General features: G+C 36.9%; 1 protein-coding gene across 9 annotated transcripts in view; it reads left to right on the forward strand.

Annotated features, from left to right (window-relative positions):
* The window catches only part of DNM3 (dynamin 3), a 522,795-nt gene that overhangs the window by 265,162 nt on the left and 241,296 nt on the right, over window positions 1-16,337 (forward strand). For all 9 annotated transcript variants that reach the window (XM_040636206.1, XM_040636208.1, XM_040636209.1 and 6 more), the window contains one exon: window positions 10,027-10,140. In XM_040636206.1, the coding sequence (XP_040492140.1) occupies window positions 10,027-10,140 (114 nt within the window). The remainder of the gene's footprint in view (window positions 1-10,026; window positions 10,141-16,337) is intronic.

Here is a 16,337-nt window from a genome sequence, read left to right on the forward strand (position 1 = left end):
CCTTTCTTTCTTTCTTTCTTTCTTTCTTTCTTTCTTTCTTCCGAAAGTTCTAGGTACTTTATTTTTTTTTTTAATTCCAGTATAATTAAATAATGTATAGTGTTATATTAGTTTCAGGTCTACAATATAGCAACCCAGCAATTCTCTGCATTACTCAGTGCTCATCATGATAAGTATACTCTTAATCCCCTTCACCTATTTCACCCAGTTTGTTCTCTATAGTTAAGAGTCTTTTTCTTTCTTTTTTTTTTTCTCTCTCTCTTTTTTTTCCTCTCTCTCTCTCTCTTTTTTTATTTGTTCTTTTGGTTTTTAAATCCCGCATATGGGTGAAATTGTATACTATTTGTCTTTCTCTGGCTGACTTATTTCACTTAGTATTTACCCCTCTAGATCCATCCATCTTGTTGCAAATGGCAAGATTTCATTCTTTTTTTATGGCTGGGTAATATTACATTGTACATATATACCACATCTTAATCCATTCCTCTATCAGTGGGCACTTGGGTTGCTTGCATATCTTGGCTATTGTAAATAATGCTGCTATAACCATAGGGGTGCATATATCTTTTTGAATTAGTGTTCTTGCATTCTTTGGGTAAATAGCCAGTAGTGCAATTACTACATAATATGGTAACCTATTTTAAAATTTTGAGGAACCTCCTCCATACTATTTTCCTCAGTGGTTGCACAGGTTTGCATTCCCACCAACTGTCCACCACATCCTTGCCAACACTTGTTGTTTCTTGAGTTTTTGATTTTAGCCATTCTGACAGGTGTGAGGTGACATCTCGTTGTGGTTTTGATTCGCATTTCCCTGATGATGAGTACTGTGCATCTTTTCATGTGTCTGTTGGCCATTTGTATGTCTCTTCATGTCTTTTGCCCATTTTAATTGGATTATTTGTGGTTTTTTGGTATTTAGTTGTATAAGTTCTTTATATATTTTGAATACTAACTTCTTATCAGATATATCACTTGCAAATATCTTCTACCATTCAGTAGGTTGTCTTTTTGTTTTGTTAATTATTTCCTTTGCCGTGCTGAAGCTTTTTATTTTGGCATAGTCCCAATAGTTTATTTTTGCTTTTGTTTCCCTTGCCTTAGGAGAAAAAAAATCTAGAAAAATGTTGCTATGGCTGATGTCAGAGAAACTACTACCTGCAGTCTCTTCTGGAGATTTTTATGGTTTCAGGTTTCACATTTAGGTCTTTAATCCATTTTGAGTTTATTTTTGTGTGTAGTGTAAGAAAGTGGTCCAGTTTCATTCTTTTACATGTAGCTGTCCAGTTTTCCCAACACCATTTGTTGAAGAGACTTTTTTTTTCTATTGTATATTCTTGCCTCGTTTGTTGTAGATTAATTGACCATAAAACCATGGGTTTATTTCTGGGACCTCTTTTCTGTTGCACTGATGTATGTGTCTGTTTTTGTGCCTGTACCTTACTGTTTTGATCACCACTTCTTGTACTCTTTTGTAGGTGTGGCCATTGACTGTCGCAGACATTTAGGGGTCTCTAACAGAGAGAGTGTAGACAGAGGAAACCTTCCCGATTTTAGTCCTACCAGGCTGTCAAACAGTTGTTTTTTGTTTTTTTTAGTTGTTTGTGAACTATACATTTATTGGGGGGATTCTCTCCCTAAAAAGTTATTTTTGCGACTGTGCACTTAACCGTCAAAGGAGAGAGACATCTAGACACGTGGTCTGAACACTGAAACGTTGCTCTCTTTTGCAACAGTTAGGACTCTGCAGTGGTGATGGCCCTGGTATTCAGGTCCTGTTTGAGTTACCTCCCTCCACTGTGCAGCATATTCAAAACCTCCTAATTTTTCCGTTGCCTTTGTGTTTGCCTTCCTGCCTCTTGTTACATAATTTCGTGATCTCAAAGCCTAGGCCTTCTGAGGAGACTTCCTCGTGCTTGTATAATTAATCCAGAGCCAGCTTTGGAACTTGTGCTGCAGTAGAGGGTGACCTTTGTGTCTGTAAATAAGCCACACAAGGAAAGGTTAGTTCTTCATGGTTCCTTCTTTGCCCTGGCCCCGGATAAAGAACAACCTTGAGGGAAGCTCATCTAATCTTTCCTACCTCCCACCTGGGCTTGGACCTAATAAATTAAAGGTAGAACCTTAAGAGGGCTCTGAGATACATACTGCCCTCCGCTGCCTTAGAGTTTCAACGTAGTAAATCGAATTCTCCCTCCTGAGGCCTATGAGGCTTATATATGGGAAGACTCTTTTCCCCATAGTTGAATCCTTGCCTCCGGCACAGCTGCTTAAAAAACTCTCTGCCAGCCAAATTCCAGGAGAAGACTGTATTCTAAGGATGCCTGTGCTCGCAAAGGTAGGTCTCTCCCAAGCAGCTGAGTGACTGGCTTGGCCTGTGCCTTCGCTGGGCCCATACAGCTCTGCAGCATTTATCCACAGAGGCCAGGCAGTGTGTCAATTACCTTTATAGAAGCAGCTGCTCATCTCTGGATAAAGCCTGTGGATAAGCTTTTATAATCTACCCAGATCGAAATATCAGTTTATGATTTACAGCCTCCACTTAGGCTGCAACAGTTAAAAGCCAGCTGCAGAGCTGAGAAGAACTTGTATGGTCTACCATAAGCAAGGTCAAGGTTAAAATGCCCTGCTCACAAATAAAGTTCAAGGCCCAAAGCCTTGGCCACATTAGAACTTTTCCACACGTACTTTTTTTCTCCCCATAATTTTATTCCTTGTCTGTGTATTAATTTTATGATCCAGTGTGCTGGCCAGATGTTGAGGTCCGAACTCATTCCTAATATATAGGCTTTACCATCCCTGGGTTCTCCTAGCATGGAGGGAACTAGCTAATACTCTTTAGAGAAGACTGGCCACTAAGAGAGAGAGGGACTGGGCTGTTCTACTCTTCCCATTCCTGGTCTTACAGTTGCTTTCAGAGTTTCTGTGCCTGGCAAAAAAAAAACTTGCATGATATTTTATGGCAGTAAAATTTTTAAAATGGTTGTCCTCAAGCCTTACAAATATGAACATGCCCTTTCAGCTCTGAAGGTCCCTTCTAGTCATGTAATTATGAGCTTGCTTGCTCTTGTTTACTTGGACACTCAAAACAGAATTTGATGTTCAAACACCAAGAGGCTGTAAATGCTTAATCTACTGAATGTCGGTGGCTTTTTTTTTTTTTTGGTAATTTTAAATTTGAATGCAAAATTAACATTTTATAGTCTATCTTTCTCTATGAAAAGAACCTATGGTCAATCCCATTTGTCTCATCATTCTTTTCAAATTTTATTATTTTAATTAGTCTTTGTCTTCTTTTTCTCACTTATTTTCCTTTGTCTCATTCTTTTAACTTCCCCTCAGCATTCTTACCTCTTGTATTCTGACCATTTTTCCTGAATGTTTGCCTTTTCCTATCTTATTCCGTTGTTTTACCTTGATTTCGTGACCAATTCTTTTGTGAAAAAGTACATTGGGAATTGGTTTTTCCTGATTCCTATTTTGAACTGATTGTCATTGGGAAAACAAAAAGCCCATTTGTGGCAAATATGCTTCCTTTTTTTTTTTTTTTTCCCTCCAGAAAAGGCTGGAAGTAGGCCAGAGCTTCTTAAATATTTCATGACAGCAACTTAACTTGCTGACAGCGTTCGGTGCTAAATACACTTCTGTGGGTGCCCGTGAAGGGATGTGGCCATGTGCATTCACAACATGCTAGCTGTCACTCTCTTTTTTTCTCCAAATGAGAAAGCCTGTTGCAATGCAAATGACTGTAATTTCATAGAATGCAATATCTAATTATTTTTTGTCAATTCCTTGCAGATTCCATTTTAACTGTTATTAGTAACTCGTAATTTCCACATAGTGCATTTGAATATATCCACTGGACTAAATCATGTTTACCAAATATCCTATTTAGCTATAACATTCAGTACTTCTAGACATAGTGGTGCATCTTTGGGAGATTAATACAATGGTACCGGTAGGATCAGGCAACTTATTGCTTCACATCATCTTAAGTCCCCAAAACTCCATTCTTGTCTTCACTTACATACTTTCTGCATTTTTTTTAACCTCACCGTCATCTCCAATCTCTTCATCTTTTCATTTTCTACCTTTCTATTAGACTCCACCTGGTCTCATTTCTCTGTCTGACCTAGATTGAATGGATGATCACCTGGATTAGTCCCTTGCCCCAAATCTTTAACATCTTTACACCCATATATTTAGGTCACTTGGGCCTCGAAATTCAGAACCCTGGATCAATTCCCACTTATCTTCTCTTTTTCTACATCTAGTATGCAGAGCACTGTTGGCAATAATTATTCAGCTATGCCAGTTGTGTCCTTGCAAGCTATGGCCTTCATTCTCAGCTTTCAACCATTTTTTAAAAGAATTTTTTTTTTTTACAGCACTTTTAGGTTTACAACAAAATGGAGACAAGGTACAGAGATTTCTCATATACCTCTGCCCCCACATGTGGGTACCCTCCCCCATTACCAACATAACTTATCAGACTTTTTTTTTATCCAGGGATGAAGCTACATTGACACATCATCACCCAAAGTACATAGATACCTTAGGGTTCACTCTCAGAATTGTATCCTGAGTGGGTTTGGAAAAAAGGTATAATGATATATATCCATCATTTTAATAACATGCAGTTTATTTTTAGCCCTAAAAATCCTCTGTGCTCTGTCTATTCATCACTTCCTCCACCTCCACCCTCACTCCTGACAACCACTGATTTTTTTTGTCTCAGTGGGTTAGCCTTTTCTAGAATATCCTATAGCTGGAATCTTATACTATACAGCCTTTTCAGATTGGTTTCTTTTACTTAGCAATATGCATCTGAGTTTCCTTTATGTCTCTTCGTGTCTTGAAAGCTCATTTCTTTTATTGTTGAATAATATTCCATTATCTAGATTCACCATGGTGTGTTTATCTATTCATCTACTGGAGGCCATCTCAGTTACTTCCAAAGTTTGGCAATTATGAATAAAGCTTCTTTAAGCATACATGTGTGTACATAAGTTTTTAACTCCTTTGGGTGAATACCAAGGATCATGGTTTCTGGATCACATGGTAAGAATATATTTAGTTTCATAAGAGAGTGCCAAACAGTCTTCCAAAGTGGCTGTACCATTTTGCATTCCCACTAGTAAATGTGTGAGCATTCCTGTTGTTCCACATCCTGCATTTGATGTTGTCAGGTTTTGGGTTTAGGACATTTTATTAGGTGTGTAATGGTATCTCATTGTTTTAATTTGCATTTCTCTGATGGCATATGATATGGAAGATCTTTTTATATGCTTATTTGCCATCTGTATGAGGCATCTGTTAAAGTCTTTGGCCCATTTTAAAATCAGGTTGTGTGTTTTATTATTACTGAGTTTTAAGAGTTCTGTGTATATTTTGGGTAACTGTCCTTTATCATATATGTCTATTTTGTCCCAATCTGTGGTTTGTCTTCTTATTCTCTTGATACTGTCTTTTGAAGAACAGAAGTTTTTAATTTTAATGAAGTCTGGCTTAACAATTACTTATTGCATGAGTTGTGTGTTTGGTGCTGTGTCTAGAAAGGTGTCATTATACCCAAAGTCTTCTAGATTTTTATTCCTGTGTTATCTTCTATGAGTTCTATAGTGTTGTGTTTTGTCAACCATTTTTTTCTAATTCTTGTTATGTTCCCTCTCTCTCTCTCTTCCTTTTTCTTTCTTTCTTTCTTTCTTTCTTTCTCTTTCTTTCTTTCTTTCTTTCTTTCTTTCTTTCTTTCTTTTTTTAAGATTTTATTTATTTGAGAGATGGAGAGAGTGTGAGAAGAGGCTGAGGGGGAGGGAGGAAGAATCCAAAGCAGACTCTGCACTGAGCATGAAGCCCAATGCGGGCTCAACTGTGACCAACATTGAGATCATGACCTGAGCCCAAACCAAGAGTAGGATGCTTAACTGACTGCAGGTGCTCGGCCCGCTTTCAACGACTGATTGTCCCAGTGCTCTCATTAAGCCTTCTTTCTAACTTCTCACCCTCACTCTCCTGCAGATCATTTAGTCTCTGCTCTGATGAAGTAAATTAGAAAGGTCAAATACAACCTTCCAAAACTTTCTACCCTTGTCTTCATAAAGGACATACATTTGCCCTTACTCTCCCAACGTCCCCAGGTTCTCAAGATGAAGCAACTCCATTTCTGTTTACGGACAGTCCATCTTCTGTACTCTTTATCCTCCATTTCTATCTTCTTGATCCTTCTATCACCTCTCTCTTTGTTCTTTTATTTCTCCTCAAATAATAAATATGCTCAATTCTTTTCTATACTAAAAGAAAAGAAATCCCAAAACAATAACAACAAAATAGTAGTAACAACACCATCACCTCCTTTGGTCTTGTGTCTATTCTGATTTTAACTGTCTTTCATCTTCCTATGGATAGAGCTCTTTTCAATTATTGTTTCTGTTTTTTACTTCTCATTCACCTTTCAACCCAGTGAACTCTGATTTCTCCCACTATCTCACTGCAACTGGCATAGCTGAAGGCACTATGATGTCTGCATTGCACTTTACATGTCCCTGTCTGTGTTGAATTTGACTCTCAACCACACTGTCCTTAAAATTCACCTTGCCTTTGGCTTCCATGACCTCACTGCTGTTCTTTCTCTGACATTTCTTTTCAGGCTCTTTTCTGACCACCTCTTAAATGTTGGTATTTCCTTGGATTCCACTGTGAGCCACTGTTATTTCACTCAAAGTTTTAACTGATACACACACACACATATGCACACACACACACTAATGACTTATGAGTCTTCATTTCTAGTCCTAACATTGCCATTTTGCTTCAGAGTTCAGGTCACTTCTATGCGTATTTCCCATAGGTACCTCAAATTCAACATGGTCTTGGCTGAATTCATCATCAGCTCTCCTACTTTCTGAAACTTGGTTCTTCTCTTCTTCTTTTCTATTCCTTCTGAGGTGGTAGCCCCAAGAGATGCTGACATCATTCTGGAACAGCACTATGTCCAATAAAAATATAGTGTAAACCACATACGTAATTTAAAATGTTCTGACAGCCACATTAAAAAAAAAGAAACATTGAAATGATTACTAAAAATTGATTTTATTTAACCCAATATAGCCAACATAATGTTACTATGATAAATCTGCTAACATTTAATGAGGTATTTTGCATTTTTTTGGTACTAACTTCTCAAAATCCAGGTTGCATCTTACACTTATTGAACATCTGAATTGAAACTATTCACTGGGACCCAGTGGCTCCTGTACAGTGCAGTTCTCGAGTCTTTAACTCCAGTAATCTCTCTCTTATCCAGTTATTAGTCCTGTTGATTTTATCTCATAGGTATTTCTCCAGTAAGTTTATTTATTTTCATCCTTACTATATCATGGCTTTAGTTCACACCTCATTTCTCATTTGAGTTATTGCAGGAGCTTACATAGCCTAGTTTCTCTGCCTTAGAGAGTGTACAAAATCCACTAGAATAAAGGAGGATATAGTAGAACATCCGTTTATGTATTTTTATCTAGAAAATAAAACAGTTCAGGCTTATTAATACTTAATATACATATTAATGCCAGCGTCCTTGCTCTGAGAATTCAATAGTAAAGTATAAACATAAGACATAAAATATATTTTCCCCAGAAAATAAAAAAATAATATTATTTATTTTATCTTCATGCAGATTTTAAACTTTCTCTGTATATTTCCATATGATGTACATAATTTATTAACACAATGGTCATATATAATTTAAAAATAAAATTACATGTGTACTTGAAATTTATTATAGTACTGCCAGGGGGAGTGAGATCACTAAAATTTGGGGTCCATGGACCTGGATCCACTCTGACTTTCCCTCACCTGCTCTCCAACCTCAACTTCTTCATCCCCACCTCACATTTTCTGTACTTAGTGGCTCTTTCATACTTTGTTCTTGTTTGTTCTTCTTCATATAGATAAACAAATGGTAAACAAACTACTTCTTGACCTGACTAATTCTGTTTCTCTTCTAGGCTCTTCTGAGGTGCCATCTCTTCAAAAAAAAGCCTATGACAACTTCCTGAATTATGTCAAGTTTTGCTCCTTGCTTGACATACATTTCTTATCACACTATTAGACTGAAATTATATTTTTATTGATCTGCATTCCCCACTAAAATATAAGATTCACAGAGTCAGGGATTATGACATCATCATGCTTTTTTCATCTTGACATACGATAGGTTCTTTAGAAATGTTCACTGAACTACATTCATGGCTCTCCTTGCTGGAGCCAGCCTGTTCTATCAGTGAATGAAATAGTGATTTGTTCATTGCAGTTTATGGAATATCTGGGAGACTTCTCTTGTCTCCAAAGATACATGATAAAATAATAAGTATACTTTCATTTTAGTACCGTGATTAGTATGCTATTTGTAAGAAGCTCATAGGGTCGATGACAGTATTAGCGTGAAATGAATTGTCCACTTGCTTCTTAGTAGAAATTGGATGAGATTACTTGCTCTAGCAGAGTGAAGTTTTGTTTGTATGTGTATATGCAATGGCCATCAAACTTCAGTATGAATGATAATCACCTTGGACACGTGTTTAAATATAGATTTCTGGGTTTCATACGTACATATTCTGATTCGTTTGAACTGGTGATGGCCTAAGAATCTGTATTTTTAGAAAGCATCACAATGATTATAATATAGCTGATAGAAACCATACTCTGCAAAGTATTGTTTCCTTCTTTCTGAAGTAGGGAAGAAGAGGAAGGAGTAATTTTGAACAACTGAGAGAAGTGCCTTAGTCAGGGATAGAGTGAGATTCTATATAGAGGTCTACAGAAGTTATAGAGCATTATAAAGGAGAATGGACACCTGGGAAAAGTTGAAACAGGGAATCAAGGGTGGCAGGGACCGAGGGTATGGAGAGAGTCTTGAAGACCAATAAGACGACTTTGGCTTATTTCACAATTTCCCTAGGATTGACTTTTCTTCTTTAGCAAGAAAACTTACTATCAATATTTTTTTAAATCTAATTATTCAGGTGTATCATCTTCATTTAGGAACTGACACACATTAGTCATTTAATAAGTAATTTTTTTTGGATAATTCAGGATCTCTAGGATATTGAACCCTTTAGATATAGGATGATTTTTAGTATTTAGAACAGTATTATATAATTCTATCCAGTATTTCATTTTGGGTTCTATGACAAAAATTATCTAGCATGGGAAGATGATAAACTGTGCTATGTGGAAAAATTGAATTTAACTTTGCAACTATGAGAAAAAAATAGATTTTCACTTAAATGCCATTTATAAATAATTTCTATCAAAGCTGTAATCCAAGTTATTAATGTTTTAAAATTTAAAGACAGTTTAAATATTTTCGTAAAAATGCTACATATTTTTTAGTATGACAGATAACAACCAGAAGTAGATGGATAAATCTAGACCATTAAGAAGCTCCAAACTTTTAATTTTCACTTATTGTTTCAGCTTTCTCCCTCATCCAGTTTTATTCAGAGCTGTGAGCTGTTAAAAAGGAACTTAACTGGTTGACTTGATCTTCTTCTCTTCACCATTTGGCGGCCAGTCTCTGGTGGAAATCCTAATGAGATACAAACCAGGCAAACAAATGAACCAGTGGACTGGAAGGGGAAGAGGCAGTGGCATGGACAGTTTATTATTGTTCATCCAATCAACTAAATATGTTTTAATTGTAGCAGCAATGCCATAAATAGTCTCAGCACAAGCCTACTAGTTTGCCTCATTAAATTCCTGTCTATGTCAGTTGCTTTGCTTCCACCATCCATTTAAGTCTGCAATTTTAACTTTGTTCATTTGATGGGAGAGTTTTCCCTCTGGTTATCTGTAGTTTGGGAAGATAAATTATCTTGAATAGCTTAATAGAAGTTGGGCTTTGGGGAAACAGTATTGTTCTTACTGCAATTTATATCTTGTTTTTAACTTCGCTTAGTATATAAGACCTGTGCTCTTCATTGGCTCGCGTTAAACTAAACATCTCTGCCAATCTGTGCTCTCTTGTAGGTGATTCGCAAGGGGTGGCTAACCATCAGCAACATCGGCATCATGAAAGGAGGCTCTAAGGGATACTGGTTTGTCCTTACCGCTGAAAGCTTGTCCTGGTACAAAGATGACGAGGTAAGCCCCAGAGGATGACAGAGTTTTCTTATTAAAGTGTTTCTAATTTCAAATTAATTGATATTATTGTGCTATACAATTGCAAGGCATGAGTGGTTCTCTTTTAGTAAGACTTACTTTGGGGTGTTTATGTGAAGAAGCATTGTTTTTTCCTCATAGATTTTTAATTTTATAATATTCCCTTCAAATTTCTTTTATTTCTTTTGTATAGTCACATGTTTCTTAACCTGAAGAAATGGAGTCAGGGGTCGGTTGTTGGAAATTTCCTTCTTTGTAATAATGGTGAGATACTGATGGAGGGAAAGCAGTTTTCATTAAATAATGTGTGTTGAAAAGACCCAAGGATATATCGAGCATCTAAAGAATGAAATTAATAGCACTGATGCAAAGTTAATGAAGAATTTTGGGATTGTTGCTGTGATGTCTGTCTCAAATGGCAGGCTTTTGAAGATGTCCAAATCACATAGTCTTCAAGCGAGCCCTAGGTAATTGTTTATATGAATGTTGTTCTTTGAAAATTTGATAGCTATCTAAAAGCAAGAATTATGATAATTACGCTGATCTGGTTCATGTTGTATGTTAATAATTTTGGTCCTGTGACTTACTACTCATTTAAATCTGATAGCTATAAAAGTGCAATAAATTGTATCAGTCTTTTGGAGCCATTTGAGTGCTATAAAATGATACTGCCAAATTTGGGAAATCATGGGTGAAATTAACTATGTTTTGGAAATTTTAATAGTTCTGGTCTGACCTGAGCGGTTTTTGGTGCTAGTAACACAGTATACAAACATTAGATAAGAATACTTCACGATCGCAAAGCTATTTACAGATGAGATTGTCTCAATTTTATTTGGCTACAAAGGGCATGTATTTCAGAGCTAAAAGTCCTTCCAATCCTGGCTTGATATGTTTTTGAAAGCACTACAAGGTGCCTTTGTCTGTTGTTGGAGTTAAAGTTTCATGTTTTGTTTTTTTTGCTTTTTTTTAAGATTTTATTTATTTATTTGACAGAGAGAGAGACAGACAGCGAAAGAGGGAACACAGCAGGGGGAGTGGGAGAGGAAGAAGCAGGCTCTTAGTGGAGAAGCCTGATGTGGGGCTCGATCCGAGAACGCCGGGATCATGCCCTGAGCCGAAGGCAAACGCTTAACGACTGCGCCACCAGGCACCCCATAAAGTTTCATGTTTTATATAGTTCTTTCTGTTTCCTAAGAGCTTTGTGCACAATAGTGTGTTAATCAGATGATCAGTTGATGACCACTAAGTTTTCTTCAGTAAGAGAAATAAAATCTTATAGAAATATGCAAAGAAGATTTCAATACAAAAGCTTTTTAAAAATTTTTAAGTCATATATTTCACTGACTTGGAATTGGTTGTTGTGTGAGTCTGAGAATAAGCTGTTCAGAAATCCCTGTCATTGTTTGGGAAGCTCCAGTGTTTAAACATCACAGTGTCAGGGGCTCTGAGATGCCTCCCAAGAGAGAAAATCAGTACCTGATTTCATGTTCATTTGCCTTAAGAGATCTTCTCTTAAATATACGTTGTCTTCAAGGATTTAGAGGATCATTTATGTACATTTAAATACATACTGGTTTGGGGGCCTTTATCAGTTATTCTAGGGAAAACGAAAGATTTTGTTGAGGATTCATAATAATAATAGCTCGTGTTTTATATAGATTAATTAACTCATTCAGTCCACATTAGAATGCTAAGGATAGGTGCTATTATGATCTGCATTTTTCAGAGAAGTGAACTAAACAAACAAAAAACCCAGCTTTTTGAAAAGTCATTTCTACAGGACTCAGTTTCCCTTATTGCAGAATACTTGGTGTTTGTAAGGATAACTAACTTCCCAAGGTCACATAGCTATTGGTGGCAAAGCAGAGATTGAAACTCATGCTATCTGTCTCCAGAGCTTATGTCTTCAACCACAAATGTAGACAAGAATCCCAGAGATGCTAGAGTTGTCCATGTCAACCTCATCCCACAGAGGATTTATTAAGACAAGTTCCAGGCATTTTGGCATTGATCTTTTCCTGAATATTAGTATCAGGGGCTCTGAAGACAATAGGATTAGCTGCTGCTGTTGGAATATGGCTTTGGGGTTCTCTTGTCAGGCTGTGTGGGCACTGAAAGAAGACCACTGGAAGGCACAGGATGCCCCCTGTAGGGAAGGAAGAAGCTTTGAGTGCTTGGCAAGCTTATGATCACTGGTCATCTGTTCCTCTCCTCTATAAACTCAGGACAACTTTTTACAAAATCTCTGCTGCTGAAGCACCCTCATCAACGTATGATTACAACAAATAGAAAATAAATGTGTGCAGTTATGATATTAACTGAGTTCTGGAGACCATTTTATTAAAGGTATACATGTAGGGGGCGTGTGGGCATGGGGTAGGATGTATAGGAATGACCCTTGAAATACAAGGGAGTGATTTAGAAGTTTAGGAGAGGGTTGTTTGCTTAGTTTAGACCATTTCAAGAAAAAAAAAATGACAAAGTTGTTGCTCTGTGTTGCTCTTTTGTCATTTCATATTGTGAGATAGGATGTATGGTATCTGGGTGTGTTTTTTGTTTGTTTTGTTTTGTTTTTTAAGCAGTGAATGGTAAGGTTCTGATTCTAAGAGGGAACTCAGATCTCATTCCTTCAGTGAGACTTGCCATGTTGCTTCCCCTCCATCTCTGGGTTCTCTTACCCTTCAGCCAAGAACTGGAGGTGATAATACAAAAACATGTGATTTCCTATCGAAGCTGGCAGAGGCAATAGCATGATAACACTGTGTAATAATTTTAAGCCAGAGTTGGCATGACTCTAATGGTAAGTCCCCAGCACTTTTCCTGCTTTCTTGCCGTTCTGAACAAATCTATCTAGTCTACCCTTGAATTTTAGAGGGATTCATGAACACCCTGAAGCATCTGAGGACTGTACTTTTTGAACCATTACTCTAAATTACAATAATGTTATTTGTAATGTTACTGCTAGATGAGCTTAATAGAGGGGTTTCCACCTGTGTCCCAGACAGTGTTTTTTCTACATGTTATCTCCAAAGAGTCTTTATAATACAAAGTTTTTATAGTAGACAGAATTGATCTATTTACTTGACTATATGTTATCCTCTAACATTCCTTTAAGATTTGGGCTTTCTGTAACCCAAGAAGGAATAACTGTCTTCTTACAGGGTTAGGCATTTTATAACTAATCACCAAGGGGATTTGCCCAAATGTGGCTGACCTTCTAGATCATGCTCTAGTGCCTCAGACTTGGAAATTCCCTCTACAAGTGGCCCTGAGCTCTTTTCTAGGTGTTTGGTAGGCCTTTTCCTGGTTTCATCCTCCCCAGGGCATTCTGCCAGTATGTGTGTACCCCAGGTCAAGGAGGATCTGTTTATGGGGGTAAGGACAGAGTTTGGACATGCAGGCTTGTGTGTCCACATATGTTCCCTTGTATTTGGGATGGATGATCTTAGATCCTTTGATTTCTATCAAAATAATAACATAAGGATATTTTTAGTACTTTACTAAGGATTTGGGGGAAGCAATACAGCAATTCAAACAACCTCAAGTAGAATATTAGATACCCCTCTGCACAGTTGTTTTATCCAGAGGACACCCCACTTGGTTGGGTATGTCAGTGCTGGCCCAGCCCAAGGACAGTACCTCGGCTTCTCTCTTTCTCTTTCCCCTCCTATTTCTTCCCTCAGTGCTGCTAATCTGGATTGCCCCAAACTCAAGGTGCTTCTCGCTCTGTTACATACATCCATTCAGCTCTTCTCAGCATCTAGGCCAGCCTTTGCTCCAGCCTCAGTTTTACATATTCAAACTAGTCAAAATGCTAAACCAAACCAAATGGACTTTGGTTAGCAAGACACTCCCTAGTTTGACAGTAATTGTGGTTGTAAACAGTATCCACTAGTCATTCTACCTGCTCAAGGTCATGAAGGCCAACTTTCTATCGGAATGATGGAATGACAATCTTGATGATGATCATTATCATCATAAAAGTTAATATTTATAGTTTCCCAGGCACTGAGCTAAGTAAGTATTTTATTTACATTCCCCATTTTTAGAGATCAGGACTGAGACTCAAAGAGAATAATTTAGCCAGCTGCTCAATGTTGGTGCTGTGCTCTTAATTGCCTGAACATTTCCCAACAAATATTTTCTGAACACCTGTTGTGTAGTAGACACTATCCTAGTCACTAAGGATAAAATAGTTAGCAAAGAATTCATGGTACCTGCCCTCATGAAGGATATTTACCAATAAAGAAAGCGTACAAACAAGCAGGAAAAACTATCAGATGCAGATTACAAGCTATGAAGAAAATAAATCCAGTGATGTGTTTGACTTAAAGAGCGTCTGGGATGGGGATCACAGCATGAGGGGGACATTGAACTGGCTGGTCAGAAGTTTATGTTGATGTCTTGAGGCAAGATTGAGCCTGATGAATTGAAGAAATTGAATTAAGGCCAAAGAGAACAAAGAGGAAAAAAAACTGTATAAAGATTAAGGATTTTGACCTTAAGAATGATGAGAAGCCTTGGAAGTTTTTAAGCTGGAAATTCAAATAATAAGATCTGCATTTTTTACAGATCCTTTTGGTTGCCTTATAAAGAGTGGATTGGAGGAGCACAGAACTGAGGTGGGGAGTTGTTAGGAAGGTATGGCTATGGACTATGTAAGAATGATAGCTTGGGTTGGGCGGGTTGAAGGAAATAGATAGAAGTGGATGGATTTAAGAGATTATTTCAGGTGGTGAAAATTGACAACTCATCTCACGTGCCATGTATTGCTTGAGTGTTCCTGCTAAATTATAAGCCTCTTGAGACCAGGAGCCTTTGACTTATTCATTGTCCTACCACCAGTAAACATGGCACTGGCAGCTGACAGTAAATATGGGTTGAGTGGAGATGTGATTGAGCAAGTAAATAAACAAATGCAACCTAATAATTCATGATGTCCTGTTAGGTACCTAAACCAAATTATTTCATCACAGGGTAAACTTACAATTTGAGGTAGATTGTCTTAAAATTTTCTTAATTTTCATCATTGAAGGTTAATTTTTTTTTCACCTCGACTCTCTAGTTTCCTGCACTAAAGATCATTTAAGCAGAAAGTAAATTTCCCAATGTTATTTTAACACATTGTAAATATATTTTGTACAAATCTTAGGATTTAGAAAATGGCCAGGTGTATAATTAAAATAGAAACTATCATTTCAAAGAGGATTTGGGGTTTATATAGTTTTATATTAATACTTTAAATCAGATCTGGAAAAAAGGATGGCTTTTATTTAAAGTATGTATAAAATATGAACTTTAGAGGAATAGAATATTCTGATAAAGGGAGAAAAAAGCCTTATTTTTCTTAATATCAATGAGAAATGTGTGAATAAGAGTTAAAATCTCTGAAGGGGATTGCTAGTTTATGTATAATGGTAGCATACAGCCAATATTTATTCTACCTAAATTATCCGCACGAAGATCAAAATCATTATGGAAAACTCGTAGGAAAGAAGTGTAATTTAACACAAGTGCTCCCAATGAAAAATGTACTAACCTTATACTATTGAAGAATATCCAAAATCTGCAATGAAAGAAGGACATTCTTTGGACTCTTAAAAAATTACAGGCCTCATTTTTGTGGGTTGAAGTATTTGGATAGCTTGATAAGGAGATTATATAATTCCCTTATATGGATATTTACTTAGTATTGTTTTTATTATGTAGCCGTAACAGATGACAAACGTTACTTAGGTAATAGAAAACAAAATGGCAGCTATCTCCTGGAATGGCCAAAGCTATGAGACCAAGAAGTTCTAGAAATCTTCAGCTCTTTCCAGTTTCACTTACACTTTCAAGAGTTTGCCTGTTTCCTGCTAGGTCCTCATCTCCCTGTGATGAGGAGCTTAGGATTGACCCTGTGAACACTATTTACACTCCTTGAGGAATTGTTTTAGTCAGCCAAAACTTACTTATTTTTTGCCATACAAAGAAGTCCCAATAAATATTGAACTTTAAAATGTTTATGTTGCTTAAAATTCTTCATGATTGCAGTTGTGTTTTTTCACATATATAAGATATTTTATGTTATGCTTTTTAGTGCAGGATTATTTCATACATTTTGCACATTCTGGTGTTATCCAAAGACTTCTAACTTTGACAAATATACACAACAACCCCCAATGGCAAATACT

The sequence above is a fragment of the Ursus maritimus genome, unplaced genomic scaffold (assembly GCF_017311325.1).
Source record: "Ursus maritimus isolate PB19 unplaced genomic scaffold, ASM1731132v1 scaffold_2, whole genome shotgun sequence".
Classification (NCBI taxonomy): Eukaryota; Metazoa; Chordata; class Mammalia; order Carnivora; family Ursidae; genus Ursus; species Ursus maritimus.